This window comes from Neolamprologus brichardi, chromosome 7, assembly GCF_056152115.1.
Source record: "Neolamprologus brichardi isolate AB-2024 chromosome 7, ASM5615211v1, whole genome shotgun sequence".
NCBI lineage: Eukaryota > Metazoa > Chordata > Actinopteri > Cichliformes > Cichlidae > Neolamprologus > Neolamprologus brichardi.
This window is the reverse complement of record NC_142110.1, coordinates 21250368-21275278: the sequence shown is the minus strand read 5'-3', so window position 1 is coordinate 21275278 and position 24911 is coordinate 21250368. Positions and strand designations below refer to the sequence as shown.

At 40.1% G+C, this 24911-nt stretch overlaps 2 protein-coding genes across 2 annotated transcripts; one reads left to right on the top strand and one right to left on the bottom strand.

Moving 5' to 3' along the window:
• On the bottom strand, positions 1-16024 carry ireb2 (iron-responsive element binding protein 2). Its single transcript, XM_006782433.3, has 22 exons — positions 15973-16024; positions 12336-12422; positions 11892-12057; positions 11490-11627; positions 11104-11340; positions 10722-10791; positions 10386-10569; positions 8745-8884; positions 8002-8173; positions 7802-7902; positions 6566-6682; positions 6293-6452; positions 5302-5437; positions 3935-4019; positions 3698-3854; positions 3308-3432; positions 2915-3019; positions 2673-2815; positions 1711-1858; positions 1335-1457; positions 1001-1186; positions 1-754 (listed from the first exon to the last, which is right to left on the bottom strand). Exons 1-22 carry the CDS (start codon positions 15995-15997, stop codon positions 644-646), a joined length of 2916 nt encoding a protein of 971 aa, XP_006782496.1. The 5' UTR covers positions 15998-16024; the 3' UTR covers positions 1-643.
• Positions 16025-18223: 2199 nt separating this feature from the next.
• On the top strand, positions 18224-24282 carry slc25a44a (solute carrier family 25 member 44a). The gene is made up of 5 exons (XM_006782434.3): positions 18224-18280; positions 18443-18743; positions 20790-21485; positions 21686-21813; positions 22638-24282. Exons 3-5 carry the CDS (start codon positions 20852-20854, stop codon positions 22827-22829), a joined length of 954 nt encoding a protein of 317 aa, XP_006782497.1. The 5' UTR covers positions 18224-18280; positions 18443-18743; positions 20790-20851; the 3' UTR covers positions 22830-24282.
• The last annotated feature ends 629 nt before the right edge of the window (positions 24283-24911 follow it).

Below are 24911 nucleotides of genomic sequence, written 5' to 3'. Positions count from 1 at the left end.
TTGTAATACAAGCCATCTTTATGAAGGGAAAACACCAGTAACAGCAAAAAGAAAAAATGTCACATTTTTCCACAATTAAAAGTGAGGCAAGTGTACTTTCTGCAACAGGTTTGATTAGCAAAATCTTAACAGCACTGAAAACGGGGAAGTGACATCAATTCTGCAAATTTCTGAAATTCATAAAATTCAACTTGGATGGTTTTTGTTGTTGTTTGGGGGGTGAAAGAGCAGTACTACGCTCTAAAAACAAAGTATTCATGCCATCGTACCTACCACCATCTCAGCCTTTGGCCAAATTCTTCTTCTTTTTTTTAAGTTAAATGAAGGAGGATCAATTTCTTGGTTCATCTCCGTGTCGAAAGAAAAGTCCTTTCAGCATGATAAAACACCAAAAACTATGTTCAGCAGTTAGTCTAGGATACAATCTCCTTACTGAGTGACAGTCACCATTTTTTCTCGAGCCTGGATGATCTTCTGAGGAGAAAGGGTGCCCTTTTAAATGCTGAAACAGCCGTGTGTAGTGATTTAGAAGCTGCGGGGGTCTTAAAACTGACGTTCCGCTAAAGTCTGGAGACGCTAATCCAGCTCTGTGAGGTTTTCTCGTCCATGATGAAGACATTAAATGCCAAGGGCTGCTGTTCTTTCAGAGCAAAGTCCGAGCAACGTATCTGAGGAGCCCTCCTTGTTGGAACAAGATAACGTCTGTGTCGCTGTCAAACAGGGCGGTGACGGAGAAGGACTTTCCTTGGCTGGTCTGCAACAGAAAACACGAAACACACGTTTCACTTCACCACTCAGCAAGGAGACCCGAACATGACTGGTAAACTGCAGAGAGGGACTAATTTGTGGACAAACACATAAAGTGAGACTAAGAATTAAAATAACATTTTTCTAATCAGGATTTTAGCACAATTTGTGACTGACATGTTTCATCATTTAGTTTAGAGCTTAAAAATAACTTTGGCTTTGCAGAGGCTAAAATGCAGCAAGTGTTGCATACCTTGACGGTAAGCTCCTGCCCTGGACTCAGGCTCTCCGGCAGGGTGATGCTGAATCTTTCCTTCCCGCTGAGCTCCAGTGAGTCAGCGTTCTGGCCTGACAGGAACTGGAGCGGCATGATCCCCATTCCTACCAGCTGGTTCTTGTGCAGCTTCTCAAAGCTTTCAGCAATCACCGCACGCACCCCCTGCAACCACGGCGAAAGCAAGGAAGTAGAAACACAGTGGAACACAGTTTGCTGAACATGCACGGCCATTTCCAAATTCCACAGTGGGTCAACCTACTGTAGGGTAAACTCTGCTAAATTACAACTATAAAAACTGCAGCTTGTTTACCAGCAGGTACGGTCCTTTGGCCACCCAGTCCCTGGAGTTTCCAGAGCCGTAATCTTTGCCTGCCAGGATGATGAGGGGAATGCCGTCTCTCTGATAGCGATCAGCTGCCTCGAAGACATCCAGCTGAGCAGACACAGGAAGAGAGAGCAGTTATCTGTAGGTGCTCTGACACAGCAGAAACAACACAGTACCGAGTCTGGCTTGAGCCTGCAGCAATCAGCCGTGCTAGACACACAGATGCAGCCACCCAAAGGTCACAGACCAGCCCGGGGTAACAGCCAGCTCATGCAGCACGAGTGAGTACATCAGCAAAACCAAAACAGCCCAATATTTGTCAAAAGTTAAAAGGAAACCATTGAGGTTTTGTTGCACTTACTGTCTGGCCTGATGGAATGTGCAAAGTCTTCGGGCCTGGTTTTCCGATGAATCGATTTTGGAGCTTGATGCTGGCAAACGTGCCTCTGGTCATCACGGCGTCATTCCCTCTGCGAGCGCCATATGAATTAAATTCTCGTGGTGTCAGTCTGAGGAACAAATTCAAAGTCAACAATATTAGTCAATATCAGGTTAAAAGGCAGTTTTTCCTTCCTACTGTCGCCAACTGCTTGCTCAGAGGTTTGTCTTGATTGTTGGGGTTCTCTCTTTGTTACTGTAGAATCGTTTTCTTACAATAAAAAACACCTTGAGGGGACTGTTGCTGTGATTTTATGCTATAGAAATAAAATTAAAACAAGTTGAATTATCTTCAATTTTCAAAGTTAAAAAGATCTCACCATAATTCAGGTTTACAAGACTTTCATTTGATCGTCTCTGCAAACATTACTTTAAATTCTAAATGCTTGAGGTTCATAATCTATGAACTGTGCTGAAAGAAACCCTGGATTTCTCTCCATACTCCTATGGTTGATTCAATAATGGTGACGGCTCACCAGCTGAGCTGATTTTTGCATCTCCACACAGTTAGGTGAGAAATAAACTTGTGTTTTACGTTTGTGTGTTATGGAGGATGGATAATGCTAACACAAACAGATGCACGCTAACCTCCTCTGCTGCTCTGTGACGGCGGCGATGCCACGAGTCATGGATGATGTCACAGGGGGACCATCAGACCATGAAGCAGATAACTTAACTACAAATCCCTTTGCACCACTTATTCCTTTAGATTTTAAATATGTGCTGAAATGTTCTCATTTAGAGAGTCAAACATTTAAACCCAAGTTTTAACCATTGCCATCATCTTTGAAAACCTGACTTTGGTTGATTACAAAGCTGTCCAACTGAAGCTGCCTTGAAAGATTTAAGTGTTTGTGTCCACAAGGGCTGAAGGCTGAAACTGACCGTTTGCTCATTAGGTACTTGGCAGCAGCGCTGACCCTTGCAATGCTGCCCGCTGGTGAAATGTGGTCCGTGGTCACTTTGTCCCCAAGGAACAGTAAGGCATGTGCGCTTTCTATTGACTGAGGAGGAGGCACCTCTTTACTCTGAAAACGGAAGCATTCAAACATTTAACACTAGGGAAGTAAAAACATCTCCTCTAAGGTCCACATACAGTCAAAGGATGTGCAGCACAGAGCGCTCACCAGCTTGCTAAAGAAAGACGGTGATCGGATATATGTGGACTTGTGATCCCAGGGGAAAAGAAGAGCGTCTGAACATTCAACATTTTTCCAAAATGTGTTCCCTTTCTGAAAGACAGAAAGAAATCACATTAAAAAAAGAAAAAGCAAAGAATGTTTTCCAGTCATCCGTGTCACGCTTTTAGCAATTCAGGATCAGTTTCCACACTCTCTCTCAGATCGAAAACACAAGGAAATGTTCTACTTCAGATCTGTTCAAACTACTGAATAAAAGCATTTTTTTATGTGCATTGTTTCCAAATGTGCAGACAGACAGAAGGAGCACCGTACTGCTGCTCATGCTGTGCAGCAACTGCATTAGAAGTTGAAGAAAAGTAATAAAGCTCATATCCTGACCTCCATCCTTCCCCTTAGATCCTTAAAGATGGAGGAGAATACTGTGTCCTCTTCAATCTGTTGGACCTCCTCTCTGGACGGCCAGATATCTCGCAGATACACCTCTTTCCCATCGGATGTCAAACCTACTCAAACAAACAAGAAACCAAATTTGTAAGAATTTATTTAAGAATTTCTCAAGTTGTATTGAGAAAATGAAATAATGTAAATACAAACACGAGACCTCAAGATGTCTTTTTTATGCTTTTTGTTTAATATTTCTAGCAATAAAGGTTTTCTTTGGCTTATACAAAACATAGAATCACAACATGCCCCTTCAGTGTAATCTGCCAAATCCTCTGACGATCCTCAGCTCTGAGGTAAAACCCTTTAATAGAGCGCATTTCTTACCTAAAGGCTCCTTCTCAAAGTCGACTCCCACAGTCCCTGCAATAGCATAAGCCACCACCAGGGGAGGAGACGCCAAGTAATTGGCACGCACACAGTCGCACAGTCGCCCTTCAAAATGCCTGTTGCCAGACAGCACGCCGCAGGCCACCAGATCACCCTAGAACAAAAGAGATCATGAAGCTCTGACTGCTCTAACAGCAACAGCAGCAGCTCCTTTCAGCCCGATGAGGATCCTACCTGTTTGATTGCATCCACGACAGCTTCTGGCAATGGCGCCGTGTTCCCCACGCATGTGGCACAGCCATAACCAATCACCTCAAACCTGTCATGGAAATGACAACACAGGTCTGTTTAAAGGATATGAATCATTCCGGCGTCTTTTGCGTCACCACCTTAGCACACAAACCTTGCATCGAACAGGTAGTAATTAACACAAGCTCAAAGTTTTTACTGGTTTAGATCACAATGCTGACAAAGCTCCAAACTTTTTACTTCTAAACCATGCAGCTATCTGGTCATGAACATTAATGCAAGAACTTAAAATGAACATAAAGTCATAAATACATTTATGAAGGGCTTTCGGTAAAGTTGATGTATTGTTTGGCTCTTAAAACAGTAATTTTGGGCAGATTTGTTAAAGGTTGTGTTGTGACAGTAACATGCCTTTTAGAAGCTTATCCTTATGCTTTCATGGTGAACTCTGGATGGGTGCAAAACACCCCGGCTAGATTAAAAGTTGCTATACCCTGCAGCAGTCGGCAACAGACAAGATCAGTTCATTTAGTTATTCATATTTTATTTACATAAAAACAGCGGTTAAACTACTCGTCTAAGATGTTACAGAGCCCGGCCTACAGCACCGCTCTCTCTCACACAAGCAACGTGAACAACAGTCAAACAAATCTACAATAGTAAGTAGGTTTATTTCAGTAAACTGGTACAGAACTGCTCAAATAGAGCAATTTGCAACCACATTAATCTGAAAGGAAAGAGGCCTGCTGGTGCTAGTGCTGATAACCTTAGCCACACCCAGAAAACTACAAACTGTGCTTCACCAAAAACCTCCTTATGATTGCTTTGTTCTCTGTAGGTTCCTCTGTACTACCAGGTTCTCTGTAGTTTGCATGGACGATACCAACTGCCAAATGGTAGTGAAACTTGACAAACTGCAGCGTAGACTGGAAACGGAGACTGCTGGTTCACCCAGTGATATCCAGCAAACTTTAGCAACCACTCGCCAATCAGTTGCCAGCCAGCATTTAGGCTTGTGTGACTGAGGCTTCATGTTTACATTTCTTTTTAACTAGACAAAACAAAGTGCTTTACATAAGACATTAGACTAACTTCACACAATACATACATACACAAAAACTTTAAGTTTTTGTGGAAATACACTTTTAACCATTTAAATAGACTAATTCCTATACAGCGCTTTTCTACTCTCCTGGAGGACTCAAACCACTTTATTATGTGTTTACTACTAGCTGGGCAGTTACAGGTCATCCCTCCTCAGACCTGCAAATACCCGTTTATTCCAGGTTATTGTCTTGGTGCTAAAGAGATATTTGTGTCTGTCTGTGTTCTTGCTGTGTACATACACTTACCCCAGCTTATTAAAGTAAGGCAGGACTCCACTGGCATTGAGGTAGTGCGTGACCATGCCGCTTCCGGGAGCCAGGCTGGTCCGAATATAAGGCTTGACGAGAAGCCCGGCCTCTACAGCCTTTCTGGCCAGAAGCCCTGTCAATCACAAATAACTCTACGTTATGCAGTGCTGCAGACTGTAAAAGAGTGCCAGTGAAAACAGGCAACATGATGCTGATATGGGTGTGCAATACAGCTTAAAAATTATTTCAAGAAATTTACAATAATAATATTCATATCAATATAAAATAATGAACAACATTTTGTTGATGCTTGCAGGCAGCAGGATTTATACATTTAAATAAACAAAGGTATCCTCTACTGAGCTTGCATGAGTGATGACACACCACCTAATTCAAAGTGTGACTATTAAAATAAAGTGTCAGCAGCAGCGACAGTGACACAACAAAAGTTAAATGTAACCACAAAAGTAGCCATTGTTTCCCTAGAAGTTATAAAACATTAATAATGAAGTGTAAAATTACTGTTTACACTTTAGTTTAACATTAACTAACCTTGTAACTCATCAGGAGCTGCACAATATTCTCACGTAATAAAAGAACACGTAACTTATTTTCTGTGATGTTGCATCTTGCGTCAAACTTTCTAATCAGCTGCGCTTCGACCATCTAACCGCTTCAGTAATTTCCATCCACTGTTAGCTCTTTCTATTTGCAAAGCATGGTGCTCTCTTAGAGGGCTGAAGTAGCTCCATTTTTACTAAATATCATTAGAGACTGTCACCAGGCTCTTGTTGTCAGAACATGTCTGGGCTTGTCTTGTTGTGTTCACAAGGAAAAGTAAACACATCATGCTGCTCTGACATTGTGATGTGACACTTTGATATCCCCTAAAAAAATGATACCAACAGCTCCAAGCTTTAGAGCCTTTATGTTAGAATTGAGGGGAAAATGCACTTTTTCTGGCTCTTTCTTTGAGTCAGTCCTTTACCTGCAGTCAACATAACAGATGGATTGCAGTTGTTAGTACAGCTGATGACGGCAGCGATGACCACTGAACCATGGGACAGCTGGTACTCCTGACCACTGTGCAAGAAAGGAACACGGATCTCCTGCTTCTCCTTAGCGATGTGGAAGCCTTTAAAACCCACCTAAAGACAAACCAAAGAAAATATAATTACACTGCAAATCCTGCAGCTTAACTGAAAACCAAAATACACAAGAGTTAACTTGAAAGTTATATTGTTTAGTTTTTGCATCTTACCTTCTCATCAAGACAACTCTGAAAGTCTTCTTTCATACTGCTGACAGCCACTCTGTCCTGCGGCCTCTTCGGTCCACTCACATAGGGCACCATGGAGCTCAGGTTGAACTCAATCACCTGCACAAAGATCAGTAGTTGTAATTTCTTTCATTATGACCTCTACTTCTGACCCCTAGGGTGCTATTTGCAAACATAGCTTCTATAGGGCTTGTCAGAGTGTCATTACTACATTTTTTAACTTCATAAAAACACATTCATATCAACAGAACACCACAATCTATTACTTTTAATTCAAAATCACATATCTCCACATCTGTATTCTTGGCCTCAACTTAACTTTAAATGATTCACAGTTTTACTTTTCATACTACTACAAATATATCTTGCCCCTCGAATCACCCACTGTCTAAAACAACCAGTTTTAGTTCCTCTTCCTCTAGCCAGCCATCTTCTGATTGGCTGGCTAAAGCATGGGTGGGGCTTCTGTGCCAACAGTCAAAATTGTGTTCCTAAAACAATCATATTAGGCCTCGGTGACACAGACCTTGAAGTCAGTCAGTAAGCCCCCCCAAAGGCTCCATTTGTTCCCCAACTGGTTGGCGAGTGGTTCCCTGAGGTTCCCTGTGATTACTGTGGTCTCTGCTAGACTGCAGCTGTTCCCCATAGTTTTCATGGATGAAGCAGACTTCTCTGCTAAACACTGGCCAACTATTTGCTGAGTAATGAAACCTGAAAAGGTGAAGTAAATGTGGAAATCGAACCCGTTTACCTTTCAAGCAAAAGTTGTGCCTTATTGGCACAACCAACATGTTTCAAAAGGCGCAGCTTTAACTTTGGAGGCGGACATTCTCTGTTTCCAGTGTGCGGGGCACGTTTCACAGTTCCACTGATGCTCGGCCAGTGGTCGGCAACTGTTTGCAGACAATTTGGCGTCTTTCCTTCAGACTATGGTCAACCATGGCAAACTGCTAACTACCAAAGCAATCCCAAGGAGGTTTTCAGTGCAGCACAACATACCTCTTTGCGACCAACTTCACCTAGCAACTTGCCAACCAGTTGGAGAATACAGTGGTGGTCTGAAACTGAGTTTTTGGCTCACAAGGATCATTTGCAAAAACAATGACCTCATTATTTCAACCTTTGGCAATGTACTGTAAAGTTATTAAGAAAATTAAATCTCTAAAAGTCTGGACTTTTCAAAAGAGACTTTTAGAGATCACATCTTGGACAAATTACCTCAGAGTACTGGGGGTCTTCTGAAGGGTCATCGTAGCTCCGGAAAAGTTTTACAGCCTTCATGTAAGACTCCAACAATTCAAGTTTTTCCTGGGTAAAATCTGGAATGGTGTAAAATTACATGTTGGCCTGGGAAACTAAAAAATAAAATAAAATAAACAGTAAATAATAAAAATAAACAGAAGCTGTGACTAACTCACTCGTCTTTTTAAAGTGCTTGAGTGTGACTTGGTCGACAGGGAAGAAGCTGACAGTAGCATTGTACTCTGGGCACATGTTGGCAATGGTGGTTCGGTCGGGGACTGACAGCTGGGAGACTCCAGGTCCAAAAAACTCAACGAACTTCCCAGCGATCCCAGCCTGCCGTAAGTGCTGGACAAAAAATTTTTAGAAAAAGAAAGCACAAGAAATAATTACACATAAAGAAACAAGATGACTTTTATACAACAGAATCATCCTTCAGTTTTTTTGTTGATTTCTATAGTTTACAATGATAAAATTACACTTTTACAAACACCTGCCTCTTACAAAGTAAATATGCACCAAACCAGTGTCGAAACATATTCTTGCCTTTAGGCGTCTTACAAAGTACTGACCAATACCAGTGTTATACTGATTAATTGTGTTTGTCACGCTGTATCTCAATGTCAGGTGGCACCTAAATATCACCCTCTTGCTTCATAAAACAAATAAAAGAATACACCATTTTTATTTAGTAAATTAGATAAAGTAAAACATTTATTTAGTTGGTCATATTTTATTTCAGATTTTATTTCATTACTATTTATATATAATCAAATCTGATTGGCCTGTTGCCATTGAAGGTCGACCTTGCTTTGTGAGTCAGGGTCAGAGTTATAGGTGATCCGAGCAGCAGATCGGTGCATCCTCATACCACAGCTCTGCTCTCTCAACACATAAAGAAACATAAGAGAAGACTGACCTTTGTGATACCGAGGACGATGTCTATGGATGTGGTCAACGGGTTAATGGAGCCCACCAGCTTACAGCCCACTACTTGAGGGAGAGTCAGAGATATTGGTTGGCCCAGCATTATGGCTTCAGACTCAATTCCCCCGACTCCTGAGAGAGAAATATGGTAAAAATTGTAGAGTTTTTATCTTAGTTTTTATTTCACTTTGTCTGCACCAGCGGAAAAAAACTCTTCTGATGTTAAAAAGCTCCAGTCAATATTTCCTATAAGGGCGTAGCGTCAATATTGTGAGTGAAAAGTGTGGATATGGATGTTCTTTTAGTGTTTTTAGTTACATTTGTAACTACATTTAGTTACAAAAATTGTTCCACATTGAATACGTCTCTGCATGTCTTTTCTCAGCAGTGCACACACATAGAACAACTTTTATTTTTTAAGTGTGTTAGATTATTGTCTGAATCCTACTTTACACACATGGTACATTAATAATTCTGTGCATATGGATCAGAATCTGACAGAAAATATTTTGTCTTCTTCTTCTGCACAATTGTCAACTGAGATTTGAGAAGATTTAAAGTTTACACAGTGGAACAGTCTAGAATAAAGCAGCACTCCACTAAATCCTCCTAAACAGTCAGATCACACACAGTCTTCAGCAGTTCCTTACAGACAACGTTCAACTTTTTTTAAATCTGAAATGTTGTAATGTTTCTAAAACACAGTGCATGCATAAAAACACACACGTACACTTGATTATTTAGGTTAGCATGTTGCTATATCCCTTAATGCATCTGCTCATTTTTGACCTGCTAATTTGTGCTGCTTTCATTAGTATGCTGGTCATTACCTAAATGAACTAACTGCTTCTGTTTTATGTAAATCAGTGCATCATCAGCTGGAGAACTTTACCCTCCCATCGGCACATGGCTACGATTACAACATCATACCAGTTTGACCTGCTTGCAAAACCTAATCTTTATATAATTTATTATCTTTATATTATTCATTAATCATTTCTCTAAGTGAGAGTCTCCATGGGCTTTCTCAGCCAAAATATTACACGGTGAAGAATCAGGTTTAAACCATCTAAGTGGTGCCATTAATTGTTACATTATCCCTAGAAAATGTTGTATTATTTGAGTCAAAACTTCCACAGATTTCTGACCACGGAATTGTTTAAGTGCCTTAAATACATCCTCCAAAAATATGTTTGGTTTAAGGCAATGTGCCCCACAATTTCTCCAAGAATCATTTCACAGTGCTTAATTTACCCATTATTCCAGGATTTTCTAAAATGTCATAACTACCTTCTGTTTGAATTCCCTACATGTACTGCATACTGATGCACCACTTATCCTCTGTGGTGGATATATCTGTAATACATCTGTATTCATATCAGTGTCCCATTTTGTTTTTATCTAGAGTGTAAATTTAGAAGCAGAGAAGTTTGCATTGCAAAGTTACCGTCTTGGACATAATCCGTTTTTTGTATTTGCTGCCCTTTTAGTATGTGACTTATTTGTGTCTCTTTATCGCCTCCTCTCATTTCTCAGAATAGCTATTCAAACACAGGTGTACATTACAGCCACTGAGCATTTTCTCATGTTTACAAAATTTCAACAACTGTCAAAATATTGGAAAATCTCTTACCCCAGCCAAGGATGCCCAAGCCATTAATCATGGTGGTGTGAGAGTCGGTTCCCACTACACTGTCAGGGTAGATGAAACCGTCACTGACTTGCACCACTCGGGACAGATACTCCAAGTTCAACTGGTGGACTGCACCAACATCCGGAGGAACCACGTTCACATTCTTAAATGCTTTTGAACACCACTGTTTGGAAACAGTATCAAATATTTTACCATTCATTCATTTAAAAATTGTTTCGCTACATAACCCATAACTGTGACTTCTTTTTTACTCGGTTATAAAAACTACTTATCATATAAAAACTGCAGCAGCAGCAGTCATTTTTCTTGTTTTACCTTAAAGAACTGAAGCCTCTCTTTGTTTCTGATCAGTTCCATTTCCTGATTTCTCAAAGCTGTTTCAACTCTGCAGAAAAAAAAGGAATAAGTCATCAGCAAACATGCGAAAGGAAGAATTCAACTTCTACTGACGTATGTCAACTCATGATAATCAAATGTTCTCATGCTCTTTAGGTCAATTTGCAAACAGAAATGCCACATCTGCAAGAATTTCAAAGGCTGCACAATTTTCTCAGCCAGTAAAATCATCTGATCTAATGTATTATCAACACATAAACATAACTGCACAACAGCTCAGTTACTGTATTCATCTGCTGTTTTCATTTAATCATCCTCATGGTGCATATTAGCCCCTCCCCCCAGCATCCTTTAAACTTACTCAGAGACGGGCTGCAGGTGGAAAGGGCAGAGGAGAGGTGTATTCTCAATCTGTTGGACAGAGGCTGGAGATCCACCTGGGGAGGCTCGGGGGTCGCTGCAGGCCACTTTACTGCAGGAGCCCCGCTGGCCTCCACACTGTGCGCCCCCTCTGGACGGAGGCCTGGAGTGTACTGAGCGAGAGGGCCCCTGGCTTGGACCCTCCCCTCCACCAGGGTTGGGAGCATTTTGTATGGCACTGTGAGTAAAAATGTAAAAAGAAACATTAAATTCATGAGGCAAAGCAGCTCAATTATGGCGAGAATATATTTTTACCAATCTGACTTTCCATGATAATCAACAGAGAATTCACATTCACAAAAACTGTTCATATAAACACAAACATACCATTTGCTATAATCAATCTGTAATGAGTGATCTACTATGAGGTCTGTAGGGCATTTAGGATTGACCAGGCTAGGATCCACACCATGTTTGGCCACAGCGTCTCTCATGGCTGCCAGGTCCACCATTGCAGGAATACCACTGTAAAGGGACATAAATGGAAATGTATATAAACACACACACACACACATATATATATATATATATACTTGTTTATGGCAGAAAACAAAGAAAGATGACAAAGGATCTGATAAGCTAATTGCTGGTGGGTCACCTGCGTCACCAACATCTTATCACTCATCTATCCATTCTGCTTTCTCCAACTGATGATAAAGTGATTTCATCTCATGTTTTCCCAACACACAGACCACAGCGCTGATGCAAAGAAAGCCCTGTGAAACTCACGTAAAGTCCTGCAGGAGGACCCGAGCGGGAGAAAATGGCACCTCGGCTTTATTCTGCTCCTGCTGCCAGTGCAAGATGTTCTGGACGTCTTCTTGTTTTGTGTAAAAGCCATCACAGTTACGAATTGCTGCCTCCAGTAAGACACGGATGGATAGAGGCAGCTTGTCTGCACAGAGCAAACAAAACAGTTATTTCCCACAGCAAACAGTGGGTAATTAGGCTTAACACTTTATTAACCGCCCCTGTTAGATAACTGTTAACTGTCGAGATGTGCTCTGAGAATTTGTTGACAAATGAAAGCTCCAACACACCGATGCCTCTTAAGTGTTACTTCAAGACAATCCTTTTACCTTACACAACTATCCTGAGACCCAAAAGAGTTTGCAGTGTCTTTAAAAACATCATATCCTTTAAAAACATTTCAGTCAGAGGGCCTGAACTCACCATATCGGGGATCGTTTAATTTGTATGGATTGAAGAACTTGATCTGGCCATCTTTCAGTGTGTCGATTAGATGGCTGTACGGGTGCTCTGCAGCAAGAAAGGAAAAGAAATAAAAATACACTCATGAAAATAAAACTGATGCCTGAGAAATATACAAATAGTCAAGTAAACTTAACTACCTGCTGACTCGCATGAAATACTCCATCTGCTCTAACCCCATGTTATGAAGGCAAGAAAATTGATTTTTATCTAAACAATAGTTTCAGTTAGTTTTAGTTTGTTTTTGTTTTTTTAACTTAGAAAATTACATCTAATACTTTGATCAGGTTAGGCTTTAGAGTACTTAAGGGACCACTAAGGTTGAAGAACAGTCCCATGCAGAGCTTTGATGACCATCATCAACATGTTTGAGCTGCAAACTCATCAAAGGGGCCGCGTGAAAAACCAGTTGAAAAACCAGTTTGTTGGCTACTATTGTTTCTCGGTCCCTTAGCTTAGCTCCTGCCGGCATGGGAACCAAAAAAAGTGAAGTGTTACAAACAATGAAAATTCTCCACTGAAGCCATTGTCTGTGCTTCTTGTGCTGCTTTTTTGATCTCGTTTTTTCCTATGCTTCCCCACTTAACAGTCATCTCCACTGTTGCTTTCTTTCTTTCAAGCCCACTTTTTAACCAATAAACATCTGCGCATTTATCATTTATATGATGAGTTATTTAAGGACAAGGACACACTCTTTCCTCTCTGGACGTCATATTTCAGACCTTTTTCTAGAACAAAATGACTGTGTGTGACTGTGTGCACAGTAGTTGGAGTAATGTGTACCTACACTGCTTACTCGGGCTACCCTTGTAAAAACCTGGAACTTATTGAATGTTTGTCAGACCACAACTTTATTGACATATACTGTCAAAAATTATCATTAAGAGTACAGGGGAGGTCACCTTTATGAGGGAAAGAATTAAGACACCTGACTGGCAGGAGGCTTACAATTGTGTTTTTACATGTCATGTGATATTAGTGGTCATTAGGCGAGGGGCTGTAGCATACCAATTGCAACATTGTGCAACATACTGATACTGAATTCTCTCCAACGTGTTCATCTAAGTAAATGAGTGTGGTATAAAGTGCTTTGAGTGCTCGAATTGAAAAGGGCTTCAAAAGAACCAGTCCATTCACAGTAGCTGTGTATTCAAACTTCACTTTAGATCAGAGGTGTCAAATTCTTTACATACAAAAAATAACATATTTCTTTTTTGTTTAGAGTAAAGAAATGCAGCCTCAAAATGTTCCCATTTAATGAACCATGAACAACCGGCCTGATGTGTCTTTAGAGCAGTAGTCTTGGGTTTTCCACATGCTGCCAGTCTACTGTCATGAGAAATAAAACATGTGAGCACAGCTCTTTGGTTTAACCATTTACCTTTAATGTGGTATAAAAGGTCATGGCTATAAAAGTGCTTTAATCAATTTTTCACAATTTACAACACTAAGCTTCCTGGCATCATACTTTAGAAAGTGGATCCAGTGGGTCTTGCCCTCTAGCTATATGTTTTACACCCCTGCGTGAAGTGATATTTTACATATGTTTCTTGGTTAGTCTATGACTGAAAAGCCACAGAATGCATGCTACAAATGAACTACATGAAAATGCAGTACAGAAAAAGAGAAGCAGACGATATACATTTAGTTTCAATACTTCTTTTCTCGTCTTTGAGCATAGTAAAAATGACCCCTGTAGAATGTAGTTAGCTGAACCTAAACTAAGAATAAGCCCATTTGCACTTCATGACATGACAAGTTGGGATCAAAATCTTGAGGGCTGTCCACCCTGGATTTACCTGTTAAATATTGATTGAATTTGTGAAAAAATTAAGCTGAACGAGTGGTAAACCTCTACACAGAGAGCATTCTTGGCACAGGATTGCTCAATGGTCACTCAACAGGACATCATGCTGTAACTTTAACGCTCAGATTTCTAACTTTGAAAGCAACATTCTTTTTTTTTTCTTTTTAAAAAAAAAAAAGTTATTCAACACAGCAGAACTACCTCAAAACGATCCACCTTTAACATAAAGACTCCCTTGTAGAATTTGATTCCTAAATTTAAAGAGTATATTTAAGGAATCCTAAAAGGAGTAAAAGGCCCGGCACTTATTTTAAAATTAAATGTAAATAAACACATATAAAACCATTCAGTGAAATCCTACAAATCTGTTTATATACATCAGTGGCATACTGGGGGTTTCTTATCGGGCTTATCTGCAATATTTCCTCTAAATGCATCCAATTGCTCCCGTTGCAGCAAACAAACAAGACGTAACTTAGCTCAGTTTTATCCATGCAGATATTAAAATACTAACACAAGAACAACGGATGGCCATCTCCAACTCCAGGAGGAAGGAAACAAATGAAAATATGTCTAAATATGAAACCCAAATGATTTGAACATCTGTGCTATATCTATCATTTTCATCACAGTTTATTTTTCTTTTTATGCACCAGTTCAGTTCTTAACCTCTAAAATTCCCCTAACAAATGAAAGATCCCTGGGTCGAGCCCAAGAGCAGACACAAATCCCTTGGAGGGGTTGCGTCAGGAAGGGCATCCGGTGTAAAAAACAATAAGCCATATCAAATATGCGGACCCCAACCGTATGTGATTACTGGAGCAGGTCAAACTAGCTTCACTTTTCAGGCCCAGCAGGTATTCTCATCTCTTACAAACTGTATGCAAAAACTGTGAGGATGGAAAATATAAAGAACATATTACAGACTATTAAACTCAAACACTGGCTCATTATGAAATCCTGAGAAGTGGAGACAGATCCTTTTGTAGACTTGTATCCACCGATAAAAGCAGCGGGCTTCCTGAAAGAAATATATTACTGCTACGCAGACTACATAATTACTGCAAAATCAGCCCAAGCTAAATCATCGTCTGGATTTTTTTTTTCTTTAATTGTTTTTTTTTTTTCCATAGGGGGTGTTTGCCGGTCGGTGTCACTGCATTGTATCGTATTGTATTGTATTTATAAAGTCGTTTTCAAAAGATCTCAGCCAAAGAGCTCGCACTGATAATATACCGTGAAATCACACTTTGTAATGATATTATTTTGATGCTAATGTTAATTACTAACGACATAACAATAATGTCTCCGTACATTATGTCACCTTTGCATGCCTCTTGATGACAAGCAGAGCAAGACGGCTTCAATGCTAACAGGCTGCTAACGCTGCCTCTTATCGTGAAGCACACACTTCCCTAACCAACTACTTATCGCTCTACCGGGTGAACATCTTAAAGCGATAAGAAAATGCAAGGTACTTGACACAAACTCTACTGTTATATAGTGCACGCTACAGCTGTTACAAAACGAAAAGAAGAGAAAGACAACACTGGTTTGCGGTATGAGCTAATTTCCCTGTTTAGTTATACACTGAGCATCAACGAGCTAGCTAACGTTAGCTTTTATGTCTCTGACAGTGTGACGCCGCGTACACTGAATATAATCTTAAAAAGCTAACGACAGCAGTTTTCAGTACATGGACGTGTTTATAAAAGCGGCATGTGTGTCTTAGGCTAAACGGTGGATCGGATATCAGCTCTAACGGAAGGTTAAGAGAAGAAATCCCTTTACCTTTGACTGGGGAAGTGTGCGCCATGATGACTTCTGAAATCAACACGACTCGTTCTCACTACTGAGCAGGCAGCACGGAGCCGACCAATCAGATCACAGAGATATATGGCCACGCCCATCGGTCGACTACTGACAAAATTAAAACATTTTTACAGCAAAATCTTATTGTTTGTTTGTTTCTTTTAATCTCATACACTGGTCATTTTTAAAATGTTTGCTATTTTTCTTCCATAGCATGTTTTACAGACAATTGGGAAGCAAGCATTCAAAATATATATTTAGTTCACTGTTTTTCAGTGTTTTTCAATGAGATCCTTTTGCAAATTTGCACTTAATCAATGAGGTCTCATTTGCAAACTTTAACCGTAATTTTAGAAACATACGAACGACTTGTGTTAATGTAAGCACTGAACAGACAGGTTTCACACAGTCTTTTAAGCTACAACATAGTGGTTTTTGAGTTATATCAACATTTATAAAACATATTGTATAGCTTATTAAGTGAGGGTTGTTAACAAGAACATCGTTTTTCACCCATGCAGTGATAACTAATAAATCTGCTTGTAGAGTAATTAAAATAAAACATCCGTAATATATATTTGGTGAATGGTTTTTGGTGTTTACCAATTAAACTGTTGTGTAAATTATGTCATAATTAGTTGCATCATTTGCAAATTTAAACATAACATTTTAGAAAACCTGAAACATAAACAAGTAATTACCTCAATGTTAGTTGTTTCATTGTAATATCTGCTAATTTTATTAGCTCCCAAATAGTTGTATCCAATTAACAGAACAGCAGAACAGATATAGTGAAGATCTCTTTATTTAGATCATACTGTACACAGAACACCTGTGTATGGACTACAGGAAAGCAAGCTTAAGAAAACTTCATGTAACACATAATGACACCATGAGATTGTTGTTGAAGAGACTAAGGTGGCTCAGAGATGTTATACTGCTGAAGCCAGTATATTTAAAGCTTATCAAGAAATGTCATGTATAAATATAACTCCAAGCTTGGCCCTTCTGAGAATGTAATCAATGTGAGCTTAACAGATATAAAGTTTGTCCCTGCATGTTATCAGTCTTCACTGAGACAACAGTAATTTGGGTGTGTTTTATTTGTTATCTTCTTTATTGTATTTTATGTGATTTTCTTCCTATCCACCATCAGTCTGGAATAAACACTGCCTGACTGATTTACTTATATGCGGACATAAACAAGAATCTTGTTAACCATATTCTAATCTTATTATGATCAGCAGCTAAGACAGAGATGAAGGCCATAAAGTTATTATTTAATAAATTTCAATATAGGGAGTGTGTGTGAGAAAGGTGTGGCTCTTTGTGCATGTTTTAACATGGTCCATAAAGTCTTTCCAAATTATCTTAAATGTATCAGGAGCATCGCATACTCTAAATATTCTAAAAGTTGAGATGCTGTTACCTGCCTCAGCCACTGATTCCAGCTCAGTAAGTCAGGGTCAGTAAGAGCATACACTATAAATATTTTATGGCATCATTTTTTTTAATCCCATGCATGTGCATGTGTAAGATGTCAGACAAACTTTTATTTGATGACATGTTTATACACTATAGAAAAAACAAAGAAACTATAAAAATATATATTACTGTGACTGTTTTACAGTGAGCTGCGATAGGTTGCACCCCGGTTGGATGAATCTTTTATAAGCAGTTTTTGTGTAAATTAGCACATAATGATTCATATTGTAAATATTGTAATAATATTATAATGTAATATTGTAATTGCAGTGTAAAAATTAAGGGTGAATTAGCTTATGATTGGCAGACTGCCTATTTCTATCTATATTCTAAAGCATTTTACCTTTTTTAAAAAGGCCCTGTCATTTGATTTGTTTAATATTTCAAGATTATCCCAACTGGGTTTTCCGTTGGGCTGAGGTCATACTTATTAAACAGTTCGGTGAAAACCTCGTGCTTTTTTCCCACTGGAGCAAATTATACAACATAAACTGATATCAATATATTTGTGAAATATATCAATTGTGCTCTAAATTAGTATAAGGTGGGATTTGCGACGGCTTAAAACAAAGAAAAAATGTCCCATATGTCCAACATTAATTATTCAAAATGTATTTCATAGTTAGTTTATATACATGAACTAATGAGGAATTCATTTGTGCACACAGAAGCACTAATATGAGTCACTGTGACTTTAAAAAGCACAGGCCCCACGTGACAGTATAGCGCCACCGTCTCTGTGCCTGCGACCTTCAATGCGCCTCGGACTATGCAAGGATAAAGTTTTAACTGTCAGTTACAGGTGAAAACTTTATTGTGCATTTATAGACTGCCACCGGTTAACACAACAAACAAACAATAAACCACGTTTATGGATTCATTTTGATTGAGTAAAAACTTCTACATTATTAAAATTTTCTCATTGGTTGTGTGTGATTTGTTGGAATTCTAACGCTTTTTTCAGGACCTAAAGGCACCATTATCGTCGTACAAGCAGGTAACTACGTAAACATACCAGGGGTCACCTGAAAGAGCAAACAACTCTCCGTCCCCTGATTTCTTTAGCAGAGGTTTAAGCAGATTTGTAAGAACAGTTTGCGGAAGAACACAGGTCATGACCTATCACGTTTAAGGACATTTGTTCGCAGCACTGATGGACGGAAGATATGACCCTTCTTGTAGCAGAGCAGGCCGTGCGAGTTTAAGAAAACAACTCAGGTTTGCAGCAGTGGCAACGGAAAAGAAGCTTCGTGACCGCCTGCAAGGTTAGTTGGTGTGTTTGTGGGTGATTATGTTTAATCCTTGTTTCTTTAAAAAGGACGAATTCGCACAGCATGGGATCAGTAGCGTTGTTTGCTAGCTAACGAACTGCAAGTGCACACTGCCTTTGCACGTGCTTCCGCTTTTCTCGACCAGCCTTTTTGAAGGAGTTAAAGTTAGATTAGACGTTCACACAGGGCAGTGCTGCGACTCTTGTTGTGGAGGTCGTGTTAGGTCTTAGTGTACATGGCGCAAATAGGTCTATTTAGTTTAACTACCCCCCTCCCCGCCGTCACATAACAGAAAAGCGACGTTATGTACAGGGGCGTTCCCACGTTTTTCTTTCTTAGAGGTTGCACCAGAACAGGGGTGGGCACCATTTGTTTTTCTTAGTGTCAGACTCCTTGAATACTATAATATATGTGATTAATTTGTGTCTTGTCTGGGTTGTGTTTGTTTATTTGTTTAGATTTTGTATGTGTCTGCTGAAATTTTTAGTTTAATGTAACCTGCCCAGATGATATAAATTAGTTATTTTGCCAAAAATCTTTGCATGTTTAAATTTTAGATTTGTTTGCTGATGTGCAACAAGTAAAGTCGATATTAAATAAACATAAATAATTAAAAAAATAACTGTCACCTCAGAGTAATTACACTGCTGCTGTAGAGATCTTTCTCTTATGTAAGCTTCAAAAGGAGTTGAGTTTACCTATGATGAGAATTTAGGTCCCATCAAAGTTTTCAATGGAAAAAGTTGCTTCATCTTTTGTTACTGAGTGAAAGAGATTACTCTTGGTCTTATCTGACAAAATGGCATTATGTTACTGCAGGTTTGAGTCTTGTTGTTGTTATTTTTTTCCTTGGATGGCATCCAAATAGGTGTGATTTACAGTGTTTTTTGTTTTCCCTTTTACACTTTATCAGCTATCACCGAAAATTCTGTGAAAAAACCTCTGCTCTGAAGCAACTACCCCCCCGCCCCCCCACCCCCAGAGCTAGATTGCGTAAGATTGTGCAGCTTACACAAGTTGTGTAAGTTGTGTAAGACTGTGTAAATTAGAACTCATATGTAAATTGTTTTACATTTTTTATTTTTTTAAAAATTTGTCAGAAGGTTTCTTAAGCCTTCCAGTTTAAAAAGAAAAAAAAGAACTCTCTGGCAATTATTTCAATGGTTCAGGCTTTGCAGGGATTAAATGATATAGTTTTGATTTACTGACATTTATGTCCTGGTGCAGAAGGTGCGCTCGCTTATTTTGTGTAGCTTGCTCACTTATAATACAAAAAAGAAACTGCAGCACGCGACAATAAGATGATAGAAGAAAACTCCCAGAGCATTAAAAGTCAGCATTTTATTTTTTAAAGGAAATCACCATTAACCTGTATACAACCTTTTGTGGCGGAGGGGGTACTGCGTTCACCCTGCCAGTCGGGGGGCGTGAACACCCAACTTTATGAACATAATAACTCAAGATAAAAGGATTTTAATATTATAGCTGCACGTAGTAAACATCTTGGTGGGGTTCGAATACTGGTGACCTCAATTTCTAGGTCAAGGTCAGAGGTCAAATTTTCTGAAAATCTCGTGAACACAAAACTCAAGAAAAATGTACATAGATGCATCTGCCAGTAGGCTGAGGGGTTGCACTGGCATCTGCCAGTATTTTTATTTTGGAACTCTTCTGATTGGTTGCCTGTTGGAGGTGAAAGGTTAGAACAGCACGTCAGTGGGATAGCTGCTTTCACAGCCAGAGGCACGTGGCTAAAAGTAGAATAGGTCTCCTTTTAAAGGAAAAAAGTACCTGATAGTCACTTGTTCGAGCTCTTCTCAGTTGATTTTCAGTGGAAGTGTATGAAACAGTCACACTAAAAGTAACGTCCCAAAATGCAGTTGCAGCTTTTGTTACTTTTTGGGGTTTTTTCCCATGAAATTGTGAGGAAATGGTTATGTCTCCTATCAGTAATCTGGGGTCTAAATTCTGAATGAACAAATACGTGTGTTCTTATCTGACTGCAGGACTTTTAATGGTGAGTGGTTCTGGTTCTTGCAGGCAGGATGGTGATCAGTGCTGTTCTGCAGCTTTAGTGGTGCGTCGCTGCCCAGGCCGGCACCATGCAGCAGAAAGGTGCAATCCAGATTATCGAATGGGAGGACCTGGACAAGAGGAAGTTCTACTCCCTGGGTGTCTTCATGACCTTGACCACCAGGGCCACCGTCTACCCAGCCAGCGTCATCCGCACCCGCCTGCAAGTACAGAAGGGAAAGAGCCTCTACTCAGGGACCTTCGATGCCTTCTGCAAGATTCTCCGAGCGGAGGGTGTGCGCGGCCTTTATCGTGGCTTCATGGTCAACACGCTAACCCTGATCGCGGGACAGGGTTACATCACCACCTACGAGTTGGTGCGCAAGTATGTGAACCAGTACTCGCCCAGCAACACAGTGAAGTCTGTGGTGGCAGGAGGGATGGCGTCCCTGGTGGCTCAGACCATCACTGTGCCCATAGACATAGTGTCACAGCATCTAATGATGCAAGGACAAGGGGAGCACCTGACACGCTTCAAGGCCAAACCCAAAGTGGGTCTTGCAACCAGGAAGCACAAACTGAGTTTCGGACAGAGCCGTGACATTACGGTACAGATATTTTCTGCCGATGGCTTCAGAGGATTTTACCGGGGCTACGTGGCATCGCTGCTCACGTACATCCCGAACAGTGCTCTCTGGTGGCCTTTTTATCATTTCTATGCAGGTAGGTCACTTTTTAAGCATCATGTAAAATACTCAGTATGCAAAATAAAAACAAAACCATACAAGAGAGTCAGAAGGATGTCTTCAGTGGGCAGGAAGCTGCTAATGAAGATCGTAGCTTCAACAGTTGGATCAGGAAAACCTGTGGATATGAACCGCTTTGACCTTACGCTGTTTACTTTGTATCTTTTGTGTTCCCAGAGCAGTTATCCCTATTAGCACCAAGTGAGTGCCCCCACCTGATTCTGCAGGCTGTTGCAGGACCGATGGCAGCAGTAACCGCCTCTACTATCACCAACCCCATGGATGTTGTTCGTGCAAGAGTCCAGGTAAACTCAGATAACCCACAGCTGTGCGTGACACTAAAGCTAAAAGCTGTTTCACAGGTCCTTTGCATCCATGAGCTTTTCAAGACATTACCTCCCAGAGCTGTATGCAAGAACACAAATATGCATTTAAGTGTGATCCAAATAAAATGGATTTTACGCTGCCAGCTCATTAGTGCATGGTCTTTGTAATGCCTGAGGCTATGTGGAAATGGTGCACAGTGAGTGAGTGACCAAACTGAGTTTTTCTAGTAGTGAGCGAAGAAAAAGTATGATAAATATGTAACCAGAATCCTTAATTTTTCTCTACTAAATGCTACAAAGACTAGTAAACATTATGGGGTGACTGGTTGAGTGTTCAATGTGGACCAGACTAACATAAAGATTTTGTGTGACACGTTTGTTTGAACTTGTCAGCAAACTCTATGTAGAACTTCATTTTTCTATGGACATGCCTAAAGCACCTCACTAGGAGGTATCCAGGAGGCATCCTTAGGCTTCCTAGTTAGATGCCTAAACCACCTCGACTGGCTTCTTTTTATATGAAGGAGCAGCAGCTCTACTCTGAGACAAAATCTGTGAAATTTCTTTGCGTCTTGTTCCAAAGTTTTCTCCAGAAAGTTGTTAAAGCATGTTCCTCTGTATAGTCTGGGAGTCTGTGAGCTCCTGTACTGATAAATCAGTAATTCTGACACAGTCCATACTGCAGCAGCAAGCATAAATTAGGCATTAATAATGTTTTGTTGTTGTTTTTTTTTTGGAGAGTTTAACCCTCACGATAAGTTTTATTTGCACTTAGCAAAGGTGATGTGTCCTGTCTGTTTAAGGTGGAGGGACGAACGTCTGTTATTGGGACATTCAAGCAGCTGCTGGTGGAGGAGGGGGCGTACGGGCTGACCAAGGGGCTGTCTGCCCGCGTCATTTCCTCCACGCCCACGTCAGTGCTCATTGTGGTCGGATACGAGACTCTGAAGAGACTGAGCCTGCGAGCTGACCTGATCGAGTCCAGACACTGGTGATAACAGACGGGAGGGACGCAGGTCCGCCTCGCAGCAGCCAACAGCTCAGAGATTCAACAGGCGCCACATGGAGCCGTGTCATTTTAAAAGTGCACATGTTGATGTTTGTCTGTAGGTATGCCAGGGAACTACAGCTTTTCTTGTCTTTTTTTCTGTTTGCTGCTGCGGAATGTAAAGTTACAAGTGAAACCAATATTTCTGCCAAAACTAAACTCTCTTTTTCAAAAAGGAAATCATGGTTACTTTTAGAAAATCCACTGAAACGTGAAAATGCTACATTCAATTGCTCCTATATGGCCTGTCTTTGTTTTTTATGATTACATATGCAGAAAAATCAGGGTTTTTACTTGTTCCTTAGCTGGAGTATGGTGGCTGAATTCATATTTTAAAACTGAGCTGCTCAACAAAACAAATATATTTCTGCTGGGGGATTTCAGCGTGCCAAAGTCTGGAGACAAATGGCCTAGTTTCTCTACTAAAAAGCGTAAGAGAGCTTGTAACCAGAGCGCATTCCAGTGACAACAACAGTGTAAAGGATCTCTCCGGAGTTTAAGCCTAAATAACATGCAAATGTCATTAGATTATACACAAGAGTGGAAATTCAAGCTAGAATTCCCAAACTATAATGTGCTCAGTGTCCTGTTACAGTTATATTGATGTCTAGAGGTCCTTGTGAAACCTGGCCTATTATAATTATGTGCAGCTTACTTTTAACTCCTTTCAGTAAGCTGACATTTATGTGCCAGCGGTCTGTGGAGTCAGTCGTGCAGGTTTCATTTTGAATTTTATGCGTGTTTATGTTGATTGGGCCAATCAGGAAGGTGAAAAGAGTTTCTGCTTCTTTTGGTTTCTTGTAGGTTGACTCTAGGAAGCAAAAGTGGGTGTGAAGGGAGCTTTAGACCAACATTAGAGATGGAAATCTGGTAGTTCCTTTGTGGTAATCCTGTATGTGATTTATACGGAGCTAATCTGCTGCTGTTCAGTTACAGAAGGTGGTATTTTGCTGTTGGGTAAATGAGAGCAGTCAGTAAAGGCATTGGCACCACACCAGCAAACAAAAACTAAACTATGTAAATGCCTTCAGAGTTCACGGGTTATTTAATGAGTGTGAGGTAAGCTGTGATGCTCCGGTTAAAGCTGCAATGTTTTGAATTGACTTAACTACTGCCCCAAAACTCATCTCAGCGACACCTGATACTGTGTACCCTTATCTTATTTTTTTAAAATAAACTCTTTCAGCATTTGCAAACATTGTTTTTCAGTGTAAATATGGTGTTCCTGTGAATAAGTGGACTCAACATGTCCTTCAGTATCACAAAAGCACATAAAGTGGACTTTTACCTGTATGGAAGATATTTACCTTCTACCTGCCAAATATGAATAGTAAAAAAAAAAAACTTTGAGTACCTGTGGACATTTGGTGAAAAGTAATAAAGGACTTGGATTCACCGGAGTGGCTGGTGAGGCTCAGTGTTTTGTGGTTGTAGTACACAATTTCTCCCACTAGAGGGAGCTTTATAACCTCCTGTCGGCTCGCCATCCAAACGTGTTTCTTTTTGCCTTTGCCAGAAGGTTCTCTGACGTCAGAGCTGCAGGATAAAGGATCAAGATGAATGATGAATGGTGGTCCATGAAGCATAGAGTTCATCCACTAATTTCAGTGAGCAACCAGCCGCAGAACTGGGGAGCTTAACAAAAACAACGATTTTGACATGAAGCTGCCAAACTCATTGAGCAATGAGTAAATTTCCACACATGAATAATGGAATTGAATGAATGAAAAAAAGTTTTATTTCATCATAAAGAGTTGAATTTTATCTATATATACTATTTTAAGTAAAGGATATCTAAAAGGTGGATGTAGCTCCTGGGTGAGAAAACAGCTGTTTGGGAGCTAATACTTAAGTTCATGGTCTCTTTCAAGCCTTACTGAACACAACAATTTTGTACATTTTTAGTCAAAAAGAACAATAAAAGCAGGTTATTCTTTAGGTATACCTATATCGTGATTTACAAGTCCTTACTGAAGTGTTGCAGTTGGTTTCAAATGCCCTGAGATGATGAAAGAAGAAAATGCTCAGC